Source organism: Manacus vitellinus, unplaced genomic scaffold, assembly GCF_001715985.3.
Source record: "Manacus vitellinus isolate BGI_N305 unplaced genomic scaffold, ASM171598v3 scaffold_1_pilon, whole genome shotgun sequence".
Classification (NCBI taxonomy): Eukaryota; Metazoa; Chordata; class Aves; order Passeriformes; family Pipridae; genus Manacus; species Manacus vitellinus.
This window is the reverse complement of record NW_021939396.1, coordinates 7,104,615-7,124,492: the sequence shown is the minus strand read 5'-3', so window position 1 is coordinate 7,124,492 and position 19,878 is coordinate 7,104,615. Positions and strand designations below refer to the sequence as shown.

The following is a 19,878-nucleotide window of genomic DNA, read 5'->3' as shown; positions in this document are numbered from 1 at the left end:
TAGGACCTACAGCTTTACTCTAGTAGTATGTGCGACAGAGAATTTCCACTCCACACTAAGTCTGTGAAATGGCTTTATGAATGCAATTTTTTTACCTTTCTTCATATTAAAAAATAAAATTCAAGAATTATTTTTGCAATGTTTTCAGTTTCGTTTCACTAAACTTTCTATATTTTCTCTACTTTTCTCCCATATTATTGTATTCAATAATATTGTATTCAATAATATGGGAGAAAAATAGAGAAAAAAGATTTCTCTTGAAAATGTAAGGGCAGGATGAAGTCAGAATTAGGGGGGAAAAATCAGAAGAAAAGAAAAACATTTGAAAATGTAATTTTGTAATTTGAATTTTGCAGTAGAAATGAGAACAGTTTTTAACCAGGCATCACTTCAAGTTGCAGATGCAGAAGGGATTCAGTTTAGTGCAGAATTTAGCTAATGCTTGTATTTCGGTGCCCCGTATTTCTAGGAAGGAAAAAGCTTCCACCTCTGTTTACACCATCATTCTTCCCTGTCCCCATCTGAGCTGGAGTGCCAGGATTTTCTTGTGTTTGACAAACCCTCTTGATTTTTTTTCTAAGCAGAAATGATGGTTTTATCAAAAGCACCTGCTGACTCAGCCCTGACAGCAATTGACATTTGCTTCTGATTTAGTCCTGACTGTCTTGCTGTAAGAGTACAAGTGATTGTTTTAAGAACTTATCCCTTTGACTTTTATTTTGTGGCTTATCCAGACATTTCAGAGACAGAGGCCTGTGATCCTCCAGCTTTTATTTTGTGGTTTAGCCAGACATTTCAGGGACAGGGACCTGTGATCCTCCAGCTTTTATTTTGTGGTTTATCCAGACATTTCAGGGGCAGAGGCCTGTGATCCTCCGGCTGGAGCTCTGCATCCATGAGTGAAGGGGGGAGAAGGGCTGAGCTCCAGCTCTTCCTTGTGCAGACATCTCCCACAGGCTGGGATCAGACCAGGACTCCTACTTCTTACCTCTTATAGGTCTAGGACAGGTGTTGGCTGCAATGAGCCAGAGGTTTGCCTTCACTTGGGGCATTTAGAGAAGTTTGCACAGGGATGATGCTGTGTCACCACGTTCTTTCCTTAATCATAGAATGTTTTGGGTTGGAAGGGACCTTAAAGATTGTCTAGTTCCAACTCCTGGCCATGAGAAGGGATAATGTGCTGTGCTCACTGAAATATACTGATATATCAACACATGGACACACTGTGCCCACCCCCCTGGTAGTACAGGCAGTAGCAACTTGAGCAGGGTGGTGGTGGCACTGTGTCCCTTCACCAGTCTGTGATCTTCTTCAGGCCACAGCCAGGGCCAAACCCTTTGGAGCTTAAATGGATTCCTCGCTCCATTTAATGACCTTTGGGGTTTGAGTCTCTAGACCCCATGAGCTTTTCTGGTTTGCAGATAGTGCTGCTTGTCAGACGTCCTTACACATGGGTGCAGTGGGTCCACTGCAGAGGGAGCAGATAAAACTGTTTGGTCCGTAGAGTGGCAGTCAGGTTTTGAAAGTTGAAAATGAGGGAGTAATAAAACAGCATGTAGGACATACTACCTTGGATATACCCCTGATCCTGAAGTCAGTGGAGATCAGGCTATCGTGCCCCTGGAAACAATAAGGCTCCTAGATTTCCTTTCTAACCAGCTGCTCTTGTTTCAGTGGCTGTTTTGCAGGAAGTTGGTTCCTCACTTGACTCAATAGTTGGTTCAGTGTCTTGAAGAAGTAATGAGAGATGGCAGGTGTGCTGCTGGAAGAGAAAGCCTCACTTGGATGTAAACTCTCAGCCCACTCCTGGCTACGTGTTTTTCAAAAAATCTTGTAATGCTTTAATGCTTTTTTTTTCAAAGCAGAAATTCTATCCTCACTCCAGCTGTCTCCTGCATTGTCTGTGGGTTATGGTACATCATTTAATGAGTAATCCTCTTTCTGTACAGAATTCTTCAAGTTTTATTTCCATGTAAATCTGTCTGTTTGGAGCATGGGAACTGATAATAGTAGCTGATTGGGGTTTTTTTTTTGTTTTATTTTTAGTGCTCAGAAAATTTGAGAGAGTTCCTGCCTCCCGTCTGATTTATGGATCAGAAGAAGCTCAGATTCTTCAGTCTCAGTCATTTGGAGGAGACCTGCAAAGTACATATTTTCAGTGCATTTCAGGTGAGAAAATGCTGTAGATAATGTAGATACAGCTCTGATAAAAGCTGTAGAGAGAACACTAACCATCATGGAAAATAATAATCTTTTTATACGATGAACTTATAGTTAAGTTCCTACATGAACTCTATGTTCTGCAGTTTGGCATCAATTCACTGCAACATATTTACAACTTTTGATGACCTTGGTTCAGAGAAGAGATTGGTGTCTCTTTCAGAAAGAACTAATCTATAGTTTGCAGTACAGATGAGAGCTGAGATTTAAAACAGAAACATTCATCAGACTTTGCAGATGTGCAGAAAAAAGAAGGATTAGGTGTTCAGAATATATGAAAACCAAGCTTTTACCTCTTCCCAAATCACCTGATCGGCACATAAAAAAATAATAATTATCCTTGCTTGGATCAGAAGGGTATTATAAGGAGTGCGAAGATAGTCCTCTACCAAGTCTTGCAGTCTATGTACTACATTGCATCTGGATACATCATATTTGCTGGTTTAAGTTGGTTCAAAATTCTCTAAAACCGAGGGGAATCACCTCACTGCTTTCAGAATGCTTTGAGTCAGTCTCACCTTGTGTCTCCTAATGCTCAGGCTTAGAAGGGAGGCAGAGGGGACATGTCCAAAAAAAAACACCCTGGCAGTAATAACACAGGTTGCCTGATTGCAGGGCAGATATCACAGAAGTCTGACAAATCAGTGGCTTTGTGTCACATACTGTGGTCTATCTGGAGCAGTCACCTCTCATGCTAAGAACTGAGTATGTGAAGCCTGATATGTGTTACTAGAAGGATTTTCCTGCACCGGATCATCCCCAAGCTGTAGACTGTTAGATTTCTTGCATCTTCCTCTGAAAACGGAGACCTTCAAAAGCAAGAAACTGAACTGAGAGAACCTGAGAATGAATTTAGGGAGGAAATTATGTCCCTTTGACAAGTAATCTGATTCAGTGCCCATAGCCATATTTTCATTATAAGTTACATCCACTGTAAGTGGTGACACTGCTACAAAATACTACTGCTGGAGTGCTCGTTTGAGGAGTAAGGGTTAATATTTCCATCTCTGAGTCCCTATGAGATCAGATAGCTCAGCTTACATTTCTGATGATGTTTTGATCTAAGTTGGTTTATTTTATGTGAAAGATATTTGGAAAAGAATTCACCTGTGCCAGGAGCAAAGCTGTGGGAGCAAATTAATAGTGAGTGTGTAAGGGCAGAAGGAACTTCAGCCACTCCTAAATCTGGAGAGGGATGGCTGTTGCTCCCTTACACTGGCCAGGGGGTTTCTGCAGAGGCAACCAGTGTGATTGAAGAATTTGATGCTTCCCTCCGTCCTACTACCCCGATATCTGTCACAACCTCTTTGCCAAGGGATTACTGTATCAGGCAGATGTGATGTGCTGGCAAAGTGGTTCATTAGAGTCCTGCCTCAAGCAAAATTATCCAACAGAGATTGAATATTTGGGTGGGTGATTAGTCCTGTCTGAACTGTTTATATTATCAGGCGAAGAAAAACTTTTTGCATGAATTTAAGTTAATTTAAAATTCTTAACCCGCTACTAAAATAGTTCAATACTTCGGTTCATCTGGCTAATGAAATTCACGTGCTTGCACTCTGACAGGCAGATGAACAACTAAGTAAGTGGCACTAATAAGTGGAATTTGAAGCAAAAATATTGCATGTGAATTACTAGGAAACCTGAGACTTCTTCCCTGTTTTTCAGGCTGCGAGAAGGAAGATGCGTGTGGCTTTGCAACTGTAACTCCTGCTGGTGCTGAAGTTCTCTGTGAATTATACAGTACTGCTGAAGTCAACTTCAACTGCACCACCTCTGGATTAGTAAGAATGATCATATTTAAAAATATGTGTTTATCAAAATGCTGTATGTTCAATATAAGTGGACAAGATCACAGAAGAAAGGCAGGCTGTTACCTGACCCCTTGGACATTGCTCTTCCCTATTGCAGTAATAAATTCTGGCAAGTTGGTAAAGAAGCTACACCCACATAGTTGCAAAAGTGACATCTGGATGCCTCAGTGTTTGGTTGAAACATCATAAAGCACTATTGTTCCTAAAACATGCTGTGCTCCTGCAGTTAGGAAATCAGGTTGATTTAAAAAGAGGATTAATCTGAATAGTTCAAACTAGAAGTATCCAGGTTGGTAATCGTGTCACCTGAAACAGTCATAATTTTTAAGTTCCTTCCACTAGCCCAGAGTTAGAACTGTGTGCTCTTTATCACTGTAATATTTTCCTATTCACTACTTCTAAACACAGCAATGTGGCTTTGATGAAGTCAGTTATGTTTAATAGAATAAAAAAATGTCCATATTAGATAGAATAAAAAATGTCCACATGAAACTGTGGTGGTAATAATCCCTGTGTGTGCTAGATCCTCTCCCTGAGTTTCTGAATAAAGAAAATGTATTTTAGGAGAGGAAATCAATTCAGTTGTGTTTATTGTGCATGCCTGTTTTCTGTCTCAGGTACAAGGTGTTTTGGGGAACCCTTCTGCCACTGGCATTGGTAGCCTCAGCTGCCTGCTTCATATCAGGAATCCAGAAAGAGATACACTGATGGTCTATTTGAAGAGAGGTACCAGATGAGAATCACTCACCTAATATTAGACTCTGTGCCCAAGATGGTAGTTGCTATTATATAGGATTACGATTAAATATGGGGAGCATCTTTTTTTAAGAAGGCACAATACTTTTGAGAGCTCAACATTTAGTGATAGCCCAGAAACCACAGCAATGTCATGCTTCCTAGAAATTAGGAATACAGTTTTTCTAAGCCATTTTGACAGCTTTTGCCAGCAAGCAGTCCCCAAATACTCTAATTCTATCAAATGTATTATCCTATTCTGCTCTGCTCTGTTGCATTATGATTTCTCTTTATTAAGTATTTGTTATTTGTATATATAAGGCATTATTAGTGACCCTCCTAGTTGGCAGAAACATTTTACTTTTTTAATGAGATAAATTTGTATTTGAGAGTTACTAATGCAGTGCATGAAAGGGGAATATTACGAACCTTACTGCATGCATCAGTTTAGGAGCCCTTTGCTGGCAGTACATTCAGACCAGCTACCCAGTTAGAAAGGCACCAAACCATTTGATGATCTTATCTTGCATCTGAAACTCAAAGTCCAGAAAAGGACTTTTAAAACAGAGCTTTTATCATAAAACCTTCATAAAACCAGCTTTGGTCTGCTTGCAATCCAAAAGCATCCCTTGAGCTCCTCTTGAACGTTCTTTTCCCGTTCTGTCTATCCAGGACAGGAATTTAACTCATCTGGACTCAAGGCCTTTGAGAGGACTGGTTTTCAGAACGTGCTGTCTGGCGTGTTCCGCTCCGTGGTGCTCTCAGCTGCTGCTGCATCGCTGACTGACGCTCAGCTCCTGTGTCGGCAGCTCTGCAGTGGGGACTCCTGCTGCGACGGCTTCATCCTGAGCCAGGCTGCACTGGATGGAGGTACTGCCCAACTGCCCAACAAAACCTCCTGCAGCAGGGAACCAACGCTGAGTAGAACTCATTTTTGGACACAGCACACCTACCTCTGTGTCATGCCACTGTCAGCAGCTTGTCTCTACATCACTGACATTTTTTTTGGTGTTGTCAGAATTTGAGTAGTGCCCGAGACTTGGTCTGGAGCAGTAGAGATAAAGACCTGAGGTAACAACCTGCACTTTGAGCGAAATGGACAGTTTTGAAAGGATAGTTCTTTTAACCTGCTTTAGACATCTGCATCTGCATAAGATAAATCATTCTGAAACACCTCTCTCCTTAAGTAGCACAGCTTGGTTGCCATAACTGGAGTGCTGCAGCTCTCTCTTTGCCTGACCCTAGGTACCATTCTGTGTAGCTTGCTGAGCTCCCCAGACGTGCTGATCTGCGATGGAAGTGTCTGGAGTCCGACACCAAACTCTGTCATAGGTGGGATATGTAATGGTGTGAGCTATGACGAGAAGGAGAAGACATTTTCCTTTACCCTGGGAGGACAAGTGTTCAGTGGAAGTATGTCAATTAATTCTCTCAATTTACATTAGTCTTCTTTAATTGTTGTATAGACTCTGCCTTTTTCACCAGCCTTCTCTTGTGCTTCAGTGCTTTTTTCCTCAATTTAAGTCCATATCAATACAATCACAAGAGAATAAGAACTTTCTAACTGGATGCATTGTTAGATAGATGGACCTCCCATGTCTTACTGTGAGTACATTAATGAGAGTCAAGAATGTGTTTAATATGTCACCCCGTAATAATTCCAGCATTTAATTCAGGCAGATTCAACCCAATAATCTGAAAGAAAGGTAAAGTCCAGAGCAAAGATAAAAAGGGGGGTGCCCAGAGCTGCACAGTAAAAACAATGATTGAAAATTGAGTAAAGCCTTGGCACCCTAGACCCAGACTAGCCCCTTGACACCTGGGACCTTCTTCCTTAGTGTTTTGTATTATAAATAAGGTGATGCATAGTGTAGTGATGCGCTTTCTATGCAATTTCTGAGCATTTCAATACTATGTGTAATTTGAGCAGCTACTCTAACAAAATTTTTTTTTTATTAGCTTCTCAGTTGGTGAAAGAGACTGAAAGAAATTTTACTACCTTTCAGCAAGTTTACCTGTGGAGAGGTGAGTTACCTCGCTCAAGTTGTTATAAAAACTTATGGTGAACTGTTGGCAGTGGCAGACGTGTGTTCTATAGTGGAAGTGTCACTGTCACTTCATTTTATGGCGTCCAAATTGAGACACTACTCAGGAGTCTTTTCTGGTAGGATGGGTAATCTGGGGTAATTCTGCTACCGCCAGTTTCGTAAAATTTGGGTAATTTCTTGTGTCTGAGAACATAATTTATAGCTTTTAATACCTGTGAAAATTGTAACATTAACACACTTGCTTTTGTCCCATCAGTGTCCAGGTGCCATAATAATTTGGTGCTTTATGCTTAACTACATAGGTTATGGTTTTTAGCATGATAACCCTGTATGTGTTATTTTTGCAAGTTTGCTTTCCGAATGTCACCATGTACATAGCAGGACCTGCACAAATGATTTTTGATGCTGCTTTATAAATGCACACAGTCTGCAGACTGCTGCTGCTGAGTGCATAGTGATTGTGGATATGGCATTTGCTTTTATCCTGCAAATGGTGCAGTTTGGTTTAGGTTTTCCCCAGAGCTGTCCAGAGATGGTTTACTTGTTTTTGATTCAACAGCTGGTGGAACTACCTAAAGAGTTTTCCTAAATGGTGCACTGTAAAATATTTGTTAAATTTGGGATCTAAGGATGGTCTTGTAAAAGATAGATAAGGGGAATCACAATGCTCTTTAATTCCTGTTTCATTGCAGATTCTGATATGGTCACCCGGACTAAAACCTCCGCGTGTGATGCTTCTGCTGTTTTGAAGACAGAGAATGACTTAACATTGTCAGGTACTATTGTCAGGAGGAGTGGGCAGAGAGGACAGCAGAAGACAGCAGATAAGGGATGCAGAGTTTAACCAGAAAATATTATATATTGCTATATATGTTCATAATGCCCTAGGTATTGTGAAGTAGAGAGGATTCCTCTTAGGTAGGAAGGCCCATAGAGGTTTTGAGGAAGATGTTCAAAATGTAAACCTCCTGGCTTCATGGTTTTTACCTTCCTAGGCTAGGCTGGAAATGAAAATGTTAAAATGTTTTGTGAAAGTTTGTTCTTTCAGACTTACTAAATTGAAGAGACTCAGAAAATATTATTTGGCTGAAAAAAAATTTCACATAGACCCAGAAATTAAATCCTTAGCTTAGGTACCTGGGAATCTTTACTGCTAGTGACAGTATGGCTGCAAATATCATGCTTAGAGAAAATCAGGATGAAACTGCAATCACAAGTGTTTCCTCCATGCATGATGATAGTGAGGGACCTGTGAACTTCTGTTAGCTCCTTTGTCATTCCAGGGTTTGCTCTTGGTTATACTATAAGTCATGTGTAGGTAGGTCCTAAAGAATTTGTAGTAAGTTACTAGAATTCATTTGGGCCTTCACCACCATAATCCTAATAGAAAGAGAGCAGTGGAGCCTGTTGAGAGCACCTTGACTCACCTTTAAGTAAATGTAATCTTTGCTGAGGAGTCTTGATGAACGTCTGAGCACATGATTTAATACATGCAAAATCCTAAAAGGATTTTCTTTTGGAATTCGAAAGGGAGGTAAACTGAAAATGCACATTTACCAAACAGTGCTCCTATACAATTAGGAGTATTTTAAAGTCTAGGCTCAAAAATGAGAGAAAAAAATGCGGGTAATGCAGTGGGTGAAATTCTCTTGCATTTACCTGCCAAGGCATGAGTGTAGCCCTCAGGGTTCTCCATTTATCTTGCTGGGGCTGATGGTGTTATTAAAACGTGAAGTTATGCAAGGAATGCAGTTTCTACCTGCATCCCTAAGTCTTAATTGTGACACCAGCTGTTTCCAGAGAAACTGAAGGTTGAAGTTAAGGCTTGAGAGGTAACAGGAATTATAAGCCACATGTTTTAAGAAGTTAGGGGTACATAACTTACATTATAAGTTATGGGAAAATGTCTACAAAGCTTTTATTACTTGATGATCTTTCATAAAACACATGGTAACATATCTTTCCTAGTTTCTGACAGAAAATTCAAAGCTATAGTGCACTCCCAGCATGTCAGTAGGTGCTTCAACACTTCAACAGTAATCATCAGCATGTCTTCTCCTTGTTTGCATTATTGTCTGGTTGTTTCACTGCATGTAAGATTAAATAACAGAATGTCTCACAATGTACCTGGGGATGAGACCTGCTGATGACATTTGAAGAAAGTGTTGAAGAAGAAATTTGTAAGAGATCAGTGAAGAGTGTCCATTTCTTTCAATATTGCAACTTTATTTAAAGGGATAAATTTGGAAACAGCCTGAAAGACCTGTGATTGATTGTTTCAGAGGGAGCTCAGGAGGTATAAAGCATTGCATACATGTCTAAAGGTCACAGGCAGGTGACAAAAAGGGGTTATTTAATGTGGTCTGTGGGAGCATAAACTAGGAGAAATGAGGTCAAATGACAGAAATAGGTATTAAACTTGTCAAGAAAACTTTTAACATAGAGAAGAGAGGTGTAAAAGCTTCTCAAGGGAATATAAGGAAGATGCTGTACTTTGGACTAATAAAATTAGATTGATTGAGAAATTGCAAACATCCTCTGAAACATCATACTTCAATGCTAGGATATTGTGTTGCATGACAGAGTAGAGAGAATGGTCTAATTTCTGGGAGCTGTCAAGTTTTTGGGAGGTGGAAATAGTCTGACAATGCTGTGTTATGCAGTGCAGCTCAGAGAGGGGGCATTGCCTACAGGAGCATCTCTAACTGTGGGTGGACAGTTGTGTTATGAAAAGCAGCCTTTGGTGTATGCTAACTCTACAAAACGTTTGCAGCTGTTTTACTGTGAAAGGCAGAATTTTATGCATAAATAAATTTAATTTATTCCAGATCATATTTAAATTTTTTTGTGGGATTGTTTGTTTGTATCTCAGATGCCACAAAGGATCTTTTCTACCTAATGGACAACAGCCAAGTACAAAGTGACCAGAACTATTCTCTCCCTTACCAGCAGTATTGGATCTTCAGTCAGAAATACTCAACTGAGGAAGCTGTGCTTTGGTGTCTCACACGTAAGACTTCTTGGAGGCTGTTATTCTGTAGCAAATAATAATTAACTAAAATCTTTTAATAGGTATTATAGTAATGACCCATGGAAACTTTGGACTCCTAAGATTTTCATGGAAATTGCTAATGAGGCCACTTGTTTCTTCCTTACAGTCTTAGTGTGCCATGGCAGAAAGGGTACTGTCATTCATCATCAGGGTACCCTGTTATGGGCAAGAGAAGTCAAAGATACAGCTTAGGCAATGCTCTGGTGTTCTTGAAAAGTACCCTTCCAAATAGATAGATGACATAGTGGTAAAAGTAGAAGGTAAAACACAGATATTTGGTGTTAATGATAAAGTGTATTTTGATGCAATAGATGGAGAAGGGTTTCCAGCTCTACCAGGAAGTCAGAACTAAGAGTACTAAACAGTGCACAAGCATCACTGTAAGAGGTCAGTAGAGATATGCCTGTTTAAAGTGATGCATTGTAAAATGATGCATGTTTACAGAAGCCATTGCCATGGTAATTAAGAGATGGGTTTGGCAGCTTTGGTACTTTTCTGAAGGTGCATTATTACCCTGGGGTAAATTTCAGAAAAAATTGCTACAAGCAAATGGCTTGAACAGTTGATTCCAGAAAAGTTAAGTATAGTTTTGTGTGATGCATGAATGCTTAAGATACACTTCTTGTGACTGTCTCGTATTGGCCTCATAAGCCACCAGTGTGCCTGTAACAAATGTGGATAGAGCCTTCCCAAATCTTCGTTCACAAAACCCAACCATGATCATGACTTTTTGTGAAAACTTCCTGAGACATTGTAGACTTTATTGTCCATTGTTACTCATTAAATAAGAGACCCACAACTGGTGCAGAGTTCTTTTATGATTATACAATTTGTATGTCAAATTTGCTAAAAAGAAAGAGATTTTTATTAATTAAATATTAGAGTGACACCAATACACTGAAGTAACACTTGCCACAGCTGGGGAATTTATCTTCCCTATTAGCTCTGCTGTAGCTCCTTTTCTGTGTTCTCCAGGTACACCTGCTATTCAATGCCACTAGAATCGGAATATGTCCCTCTTTCTCTTGGACTTTAATTAACTGAACTAATTAATTTGCGCAACTAATAGGATAATATTGAAATTCTCACTCTTAGTTGTTTGCTGATGTTTAGCTTTAAGTGCACCGACAACATGAACAGGAGCAGAGAGGGGAAGGAGCCCTTGTGTGTGTAACTCTTTCTGACTTTGCTTCTCAGGCTGTGCCCAAGAAGATGAGTTTTGCCGAATGGCAGATCTTCAAAACACCACAGACAAATACTTTGTGTGTACCCTCTATCCAGAGGCACAGATTTGTGACAGCAGCATTGATCAAACACCAGGGAACTGTCCAACTGTACTACCCCGGCAACCACAGACACTGTATCGTAAAATAGGCAAGTTTTGGTATTTGGATTTATGTCTGCTATAACCCTGATAATACAAGCTGGTGTTTGGCTCTTGATTCTGATAAAAAAAGTCTAAATATAAGAATGAATCCTGGGATGTGATGATGCAAGGGCAGGCCAGACTGTTCTTGGCACGGATGTTCATTTTCTGTTCAGAATGGAAAGTTATTAATCACCAGTTTCATTCTCCACCTCAGCTATTCCCAATTCAGAGAGGCCAAGGGTAGATCAAATAATTTGTATACCAGCTCTTCGATCTTTTTATAAAGGGTGGAATGGGAATGTCATTGGAATGTCACTAATCCCATTTTCTACAATTAAAATTTCCGTGGTAGCTAAGTAGTGCAACAATGAAAGGGCTGAGTGTAATTTTTTTGCTTTTTTTTTGCATATGCAGAGCTATAGATGTGGGTTTTAACCTTTGCTCTGTGAGTGCTTGGGAGGTTCAGTGTTTTTTCTCATAGGGCTTATGTAAGGAAGCTGGACAAACAAGCCTGTTATCACTGCACAGGAACCTGTAATTTTGCTGTGAAAAAATGTAAAGGTCCACTGAACTAAGCTACTCAACCATGTCTTTTTGGGGAGCCTAAAGGGCAACCATGGGTTGACTAATGGATGAGCACACTGGAGTTTTCCAATCTGGAGTTTTCCAAACTGTATTCCAGTTTTTGACCTTGTGAAAGGAGTAGCATCAATGCAGATCTCAGAAACAGGAGTCCTGGGCTGGAAGTCTTTTTTGGACAATGTATTTTGCTCAGCTTTTAGAGCCTTCACTTGTTGGATTTTTGTTCATCTTCAGGCTTAACCATCAAAATTTTGCTATGATGATGTCAAATTATCTTTTAATCCACTGGAACCCAGCATAGAAACATAAACTTGACCCTTACCATGTGATTACTTGACCAGTGTATGTATATGGCAGTTAAACTGATTTTTCCAATTTTGTTTTTTTTTTTTTCCTTCCAGTCACTCTTCAAAGTTCAGTGAAGAGCTTCTACACACGTGTGCCATTCCAGAAAGTAACAGGAATCTCAGTGAGGAATAAGACGGACATGAGCAGAAAAGCTGTTTCAGACGGGTAGGACATGAACGTTCCTTTCTTTTTCCTGGAATTTTAACCATGCTTGGAGTACCAAGACCCCATTATACAGATGAGGGGGATTAAATATGTTTATCCAAAACCATCATTTAAGAGTATTTAATGAAAAAAAAAACAAACACATGATTTAAAGGAATTGTATAATTGAGTTATAAATAATAATGTATATAATTACTAATTATATATATGAAAATTATAATTTCTGCTGATATTGCATTGCTAGTTAACCAGTTAAATCTCTTATCAATAATATACCAAATTAATTTGGGCTGATATTTTTAGGGCAGATATCAAAATAATCATCTAAATTATTAGAGGTAGTCTGATAGATGTATAACGACCAAACGTAATTTCACCTACATATGGAAAATGCATGGAAGTGTGTATGCAATAAGAACCAGACTGGTTCTTCAGCCTTTTTCTGAAAGCTATCTCTGCAGGTTCTCAGTGTCTCTCCCCCATGCAATATCCTCTTTTCTCCATCACGGACACAGTGGCACTGAGAGTAATGTTTTCCTTTCCCAGGTTTTTTGCGTGTGAGCGTTGGTGTGATGCTGACCCCTGTTGCACAGGATTTGGCTTTTTTAATAACTCCCAGCTGTCAGGTATTTTTTCTCTTGTTTTATTTTTAAGATAACTTCAGCCTTTCTTCATTATCCAAATTTTACCATTCTTTTGCTCTGAAGAGCACTTTGAAACTGCTTGCAGATCTCATGCATCTCTCTTTGTGAGTAACCATAACCACTTCTGAAGGTTGAGCCCAATGCCCCACTCCACATCTCAGAAATTATTGAGAAAACTTCATGAGGCCTTAAGAGGCTGCAGTTCCAACAGCATGAAATCTAAACTGATAAAACTCCAGTTACTACTCATTTATCAAACTCTCTTCCAAAATATTGCTTGACTTCATTTTGTGACTTTTTCCCCCTTTTTTGTTGTTTCATTTTTTAAAACCTAAAGGGCTCATAAACCTAAATAATAATGAAATTAAATGCATGTGAGCCCATAATGTCTGTGGGTGCTTTGGGACAGCTGAGCCTTTTGTCTTTCTTGGATGTCTGAACTTCTGTGCTCCCAGATTTTAGTCTTCTGCTTGAGGAAGATTGGTTGTGGATAAACCTTGCCTATCTGCTCCTCCTTAGTATTTTAGCTACTTAAGACATCTCAAGTAGGAGTTCTGTTAGTCTGCAGAACTCAGAGCTTTTGACGTATGTTTGACTTGAAAGCCATTAAAATGTCAAACAAAAATGTTTTATTCTGCTGGGATAGCAAAGTTAAGGGGTGTTGTCACCCCATGCTCCTTCTCTAGTCAGCAGAGAGATGTGTAGACACAACTATAGGGTCATTAAGAGCTTTACTTGACTGAATCCTGTTCTAGAGGTACTTTTCTTTGTCTCCACTGACTTTAAAGGAAGTGCTCTTTTTAAAGAAAAGCTGGTGTTTAGAATTGGATGCCACCTAGATCAAAGTAAATGAAATAGATTTTAGTACTTTATTCCACATTCAGATTTAGACCACTAAAATGTCTAACTTTGTTTTTGGAAGGGTTATATGCTTATCAACTGTCCCTGAGGTCATTTAGGATGTACTGGCTTTACAACTCACTTGGGAATTTGAAACAGTTCAGAAATATATATTTTTAATTCCAAATTTTTAATTTGTTGAGCAGGCAAAATTTTCAGTTGGTCAAAAAATGAATAACTTGGAAAATTAATCCAATGTAGTTTAGATTGCAAGTAATGTGCAAATACAAAATAGTTCAGTTTTCATACCTCCATATGACCATATGAAATTTGAAGTCTTAACGTAATGTGGCTTTAGGTTTCTTTAAATAGTTGTAAAATAAATGAAGAATTTTAAAGCACTAAACATGGAAAACTCACACCTTTTTAGTTTATCTGATATTAAGTATCTGTGACATTTCAGACATCCAGTCCTGGCACTTGTATAGTCAAAAGAACTTTCAGTAATGATTTTAATATGAGCTAAAATCTTCAGTGAATCTGCTAGCTGTGTTTCAAACCCTCCATTTTTTTTCAGCAACAAAAAAATTTACACAAGGTCTTTGAAAGACAGAATTTTTATCTTGATGTAAGTAGTGACCATGTTTCAATATACATGCAGATTTTTAATTTCAAGGATTGCATTAACCTGAAAGGGCTGCTTGCTCAAAGAGTCCTGATCTTTGCTTGGTGGAGATACTCTGTGACCTTGGATTATAATAATTAATAATGTTGGTACCCACCTTCCTTCACATGGAGTTCATTGGGATTTTTCAACACTAGTTTCAGGTACTTGGCCCGTTTTAGATATTTCCTGCCTTTGATTTCTAAGTCAGTTGAACTTCATTTAACACAGTGGAACCATGCTGTGTTCTCTTTCCTCACAACTATCTAGAAGAGGAAAATTTTCCTTATGATTTCTATAACCATTTATTTCCTTGGCAGGTGGAAAGATCGTGTGTGTGACTCTGAACAGCCTTGGAATCCAGACATGTGTTGAGGAAACAAGAAGTGCTTGGCACATTTCAAATTGTAATTCACCAGATGCTGAAGTCAGAATACACCCATTTGGCTGGTATCAGAAGCCTGGTAAGTGATGCAGGACACATGACCTTTCTAACTGGTTTCTGCGCATTGAAGTTTATTTTTCAGCTTCATTGTATACAAATTCCAGCTTCCAGCTGTAGGACCCATTTGCAAGGATTACAAATAGACAAGGCAGACAAGCGTGTACAAGGAAAAGAAAAGCGCAATTTAGTCTCCATTTTAATAGAAAAAGAATAGTAATACCTCAAAGAAGTATAATTTAATTTCTTGGATTGTATGGGAGACTCGTGGCCGATGTTGGAATTCAAATATATTTTGCCCCACTGCACAGTCCTCGTCAGTAAATCATTCTTTGTTTCTTGCTCACTGCTGGGCTTATGGTTTTACCATCTGTGTGGATACATAACCTCAAAAGATTTGGTTTTGCTACAGAATTTAAAATTTACTTTTGACTGTTTTGGTAAAGAAAAGGCCAAGACCAGATTCCAAGGTAGCACTGTATTTTTCAAGCAGTAAGAAGCTATCACATGTTTAAGCAGAAGAGCAGTTATGAGATGTTGGGTTATTTCCTCAGGAGGAATCAAAACCACTCTTTGTCAAAGTGGATTTTATTTTCCGTAGCAAAACAAAAGTTCCATTACTTCATTAAAAACTTTAAATGGATTTCTCATTTGTCACACTTCTTTTGGGCAGATCTAGTTCTACTTTGTTAAGCTTTGATTTCACATAACTGAAACAATAAGGAAGACAATTGCCCGCCTGACTCTGCCCCCCTTTATGGGAGGACAGCCTTTTACTTAGTCACGTAGGCACAGCCTTGTTGAACTCCAGAGCAGAGAGGCCCCATGGGGGCAGGTCTGGTGATGTTGACAGAATCAGGGAAAAAATTGAATAAAGAGTACTTTTTCCTGCTTTTACACTCCCTTAGTTCTTGCAGAGTAGAGAAGGGCTGATAGCTGAGAGGAGAGGGGAGGCACAAAGTCTGGATATATATTGTCCAGGGAATGTGATAGAAAGATAATCCAGCTAAAGCTGTGTAGAGATAGATCAGATATCATGGCAGTATGCTGCATTTTACAGTGTTGATAGAGAAAACCTTCATTCACACTCTGTGTTTGAAATATGAACTCGGTCCTGAGCTTTTCAAGTCCTGTGCTGGCTCTATGCCCACTGGAACATCCATGTCCTCCTCTAGTGGGGCAGTCCTTGTTAAAAGGTAAGAGACAGCATGGGATTGGAAAGCACTACAGAAACTAGGCAGGGATGGGCTGAGGATCTAGCACTGAGAGAAAGGGAACAATAGCCCTGATAACGTGGCAGGATCCTGGTGGCAGGGGGAGTTAAGAGGGAATCAGGGGTAACAGTGAAGAATGGTAGAAAGGTGAAGAGCAGACAGAAGATACACTTCTAGTTCTTAGAATTGTTTTTCCTCTTGTCAGCAAAGAACCAACTAAAAATAAAGGATGTTTCTCACTGGATGGACAGAAGGATGACAAAGCAGAGCCATGGGTTTATGCAAAGCAGGGAGTGTCAGGAGAGACAGTGGTGTTTCCTAATGTAGTGAGGGAAGCTTCAGATGTGTTTCCACTGTAAGACACACCAAGGCACTGTAACACACAGCAAGGCACAGGTGTTTATGCAAATGGAGATATTTACAGACAAAAATTTGTATCAGTTGTGCTGCTGTGCTAAGGTCTGGGAACCAGGAAAAGGAACAAAAAGGCTCTGAGGCTAAAAAAGAAAAATGAGTGAAATCTGAAGGAGTGATTTACCGTAGGCAGTGGGGACATTAGCATGAAACAGGGTCTTTTGCTTTAGTCCACAGTCTTGTAGGAAGGTACTTGTACCTCCACATTTCATAATGTGTTAAGTTGATGTGTGTTTTTTGTGATTGCAAATTATTTATGGGAAATATTAGCAAATGAGAAGTCTTGTGTTTGGAAATGAATTCTTGCTTGAATTTTAATTTGGAAAGTGCTGTGCTGGAAACTGCCTTGTTTCTAATTCCTATTTTGAGAAATTCCCGTTTACTGGGAGCAGAGAAAAACTCACGTCTCTTGTGATGCCGAAGCCCAAATGCAGAGAGGTGCGTGGAAAAAACCGCAGAGCTACTGAAATGAATTGTTCATAACTGTGCCCCAAAAAGTGTTTGGTAGAATGTTTATAAAGATGGAAATTTAGGGAAGTCTGGCTTCATGTATGAACTCAAAAGGGTTAGATAGCAAAGCAGCCTCACATCCTTACTCTTGGTATTTGTGGTGAGAAGATGCAACATCCAGATCCTAGAAGTAATGCTGGAAATATTGAGATACTGATTCCATTCTAAACCTTCAAGTATAATTGTTTTCAAATGTGTTATTTTTTTCTGCTTTTAGCTGACTTGAAGAGCACCATACCTGACCTCTGTCCACCTGTTAGTTTGCCTCTCAGGCCAGAAAGTGGTAAGTGCATTTATGTATTGAGGAAAAAACCAGGAAACATCCTCTATTTTGTATGCATTGCTAAAAGATCACACTATTATGAAATATTTGTGTTCCCCATGAGGTTACTCATTTAGGTGATGACTTATTTTTATGCTGACCTAATATCTCACACTCACTGCCTCATGAGGTCACTGAAGCAAAATGTTTGGCAGGATTGATAAAGACATTTATTTGTGAGTGTGGATGTCACATCACTTTCAACGAGTATGATGAATCTTATGGTACTCACGTGTTATTTTAAAAGTGGGTGGATCCTCTTAATAAACGAAACTTTACTACTGTCTTTCAGGGCTTTGTGTCTATTGTCCCCTAAAAACATATGCAAATTTTCAACAGCTACAGGTTTCCCTGATGTGACCTTTCCAGAAGTACACAGCATAGCTGCTAAATGCCATGTGAAATGGAATGGAAACAGCTTAACTTGTCATTAGAAAACTCAGTTTAATCCTCTAGTTAAACTGAAATTGAGAACTCTCGTCCATCTCTGCCTTTGATTTTCTGTTTGATCTGAACAAATATGAAATCTGTTTATATCTGTCTCTCCTTAAACTCTATGCAACTGGGTTTACAGGGGATGGTTGATATTTGCAATATGGAGTTTAGAATTTATTATTATCTATTTTATCATCATATCCATGGCCACTAATCATGATCAAGTTCACAGTCTTTGTATTTATTAGTAGAATTTGTGCTTTTTAATTATCAGTTTAATGTAATAGAAGGAGAACTCGTATCTTCATGAGTAAGCAGAAATAATTTTTGTGTGAAATGCTTTGAAGAGCTGGTGGGGTAATGTGTAGGTTGGGCAATTCAGCTCCTTTGCAAACTGTTTTTCCCATGGGATGTGGAAAACCATGTCACTAAAACTTTCTTCCTCCCAGAGTGAAGCTTAGTAGTAATTTTGTCATGTTTCTGTTTTTCTTGCTTGCTTAAGTCTAGGAAAACAGTAACCTGAGCAGCACTTAAGGAAATTAGGTCTGCTGTCATTTACTTTCTACTCTAAAAGCTGCCCAGGAAGTGAGTCATTTTGCCCTTGGTAACAGCCCTGATCTGTCACACCCACTTCCAGGTCATCTTTTCAAATGCAGAGCAACTAGGGATGTCTCTAGTTTGCAAGGGTCTGGTTAAGCAACCCAAGCAGGCAGAGCCTCCCACAAGGGTGCAGGATTCTGGATTAGAGCTGTGGTCCTGAGGGCTGACAGTGGTCAGGACATGTCACTGAATTATAAAGAGCACAACTGGCCTGGAAGTCAAATTAGCACCAGTATCCTGTAGACTTTGCATCTGACACCAGTGGGTGCAGCAACGCATTCAAAATGCAACTGGGCATCATCTGTCCTTCTTTTATTCTGCCTCATTTCAATAGTAAAAGTACCAGCCTGGCTGCTTAGGTCAGAATGTGCTCTGTTGTCAGAGGTTTTGAAAAAATTTCAAAAACATTGTTTCCAAACTCTTGGTAATTATATATGTTATATTAATATATGCTATAGAAGACTAACTGTTTTAGAGTTGGACATAACAGAAAAGTGAGTGAATTTTGTATGTTGTTGTAATGCTTGTACATGGGAAAAAAAATTACTGTGACTCCTCTGTGGTAACCAGATGGTGAGTGTGAGAAAATGTCACTATTTAAAGGGCACTGCTGTGTATATATATATATCTGTGTGTGTACATGTAAGCACATATATATACATATAAAAATATAATTTTTCCATCCAAAGATCAGAAAGATACTTAGATTTGTATGCTTTGCCAGAAGGCTCTGTGGAATAGTGAAGCTGATGTTATGTTCAGTCTAGAGGCTGAGTTAACTAGAGCACCATCAAGGCCTACATTTCATTGGACAGTTAATTCACTTGACTGCCTCCTTTCCTAGTTAGCCACTTTGCAATGCTCAGGACACTGCCTAGCAATTTGCTTCCTCCCATTTGCAGTCAGGATGCTGCTCCATTCAATATCTGTGGTGTTTGCAGCCCCAACATATTGTGAAGAAAACCATATGAGTAGAGTTATTTTCAGTCTTGTGGGAAGTAGATGCTTTCCTGTTTTAGTAAGTGCTCTTCTCAACAGAGAGGGTAAAGGTGTTGTAGGACCATAAACCAACAGAAAATCTCAGCAAAAAGGTTTTCTACAAGTATGTGTGAAGTAGCAAAAGGAAGAGTAAGGAAAATATGGGTCTGCTGATGAATGGGGCAGGAGACCTGATTCCAAAGGATATGGAAAAGGACAAAGTGCCTTCTTCACCTCAGTCTTTACTGGCAAGTCCAACCTTCAGGCCCTACAGACTGGGGGGAAAACTGCAGCAAGGAAGATTTATCCTCAGTGGAGGAGGATCAGGTCAGGGAACAATCTGGACATACAAACCCATGACTGCAGAGGGAGCTGGTTAATGTAATTCTGAGACCACTCTCAAACACCTTTGAAAGGCTCTGCTGATTGGGGAGGTATTTGTTTTCCTTCTGTTCCCTGGTGTGGGCTTTAAAGAAGTTCAC

The 19,878-nt window shown here is 39.4% G+C and overlaps 1 protein-coding gene across 1 annotated transcript in view; it reads left to right on the top strand.

Annotated features, from left to right (window-relative positions):
• The window catches only part of TG (thyroglobulin), a 146,726-nt gene that overhangs the window by 40,249 nt on the left and 86,599 nt on the right, over window positions 1-19,878 (top strand). Inside the window, exons 23-35 of the mRNA XM_029959261.1 lie at window positions 2,047-2,169; window positions 3,889-4,004; window positions 4,652-4,760; window positions 5,442-5,639; window positions 6,015-6,182; window positions 6,729-6,794; window positions 7,510-7,593; window positions 9,690-9,827; window positions 11,067-11,243; window positions 12,222-12,333; window positions 12,880-12,959; window positions 14,802-14,945; window positions 17,279-17,344. Coding sequence (XP_029815121.1) covers window positions 2,047-2,169; window positions 3,889-4,004; window positions 4,652-4,760; window positions 5,442-5,639; window positions 6,015-6,182; window positions 6,729-6,794; window positions 7,510-7,593; window positions 9,690-9,827; window positions 11,067-11,243; window positions 12,222-12,333; window positions 12,880-12,959; window positions 14,802-14,945; window positions 17,279-17,344 — 1,581 coding nt within the window. The remainder of the gene's footprint in view (window positions 1-2,046; window positions 2,170-3,888; window positions 4,005-4,651; window positions 4,761-5,441; window positions 5,640-6,014; window positions 6,183-6,728; window positions 6,795-7,509; window positions 7,594-9,689; window positions 9,828-11,066; window positions 11,244-12,221; window positions 12,334-12,879; window positions 12,960-14,801; window positions 14,946-17,278; window positions 17,345-19,878) is intronic.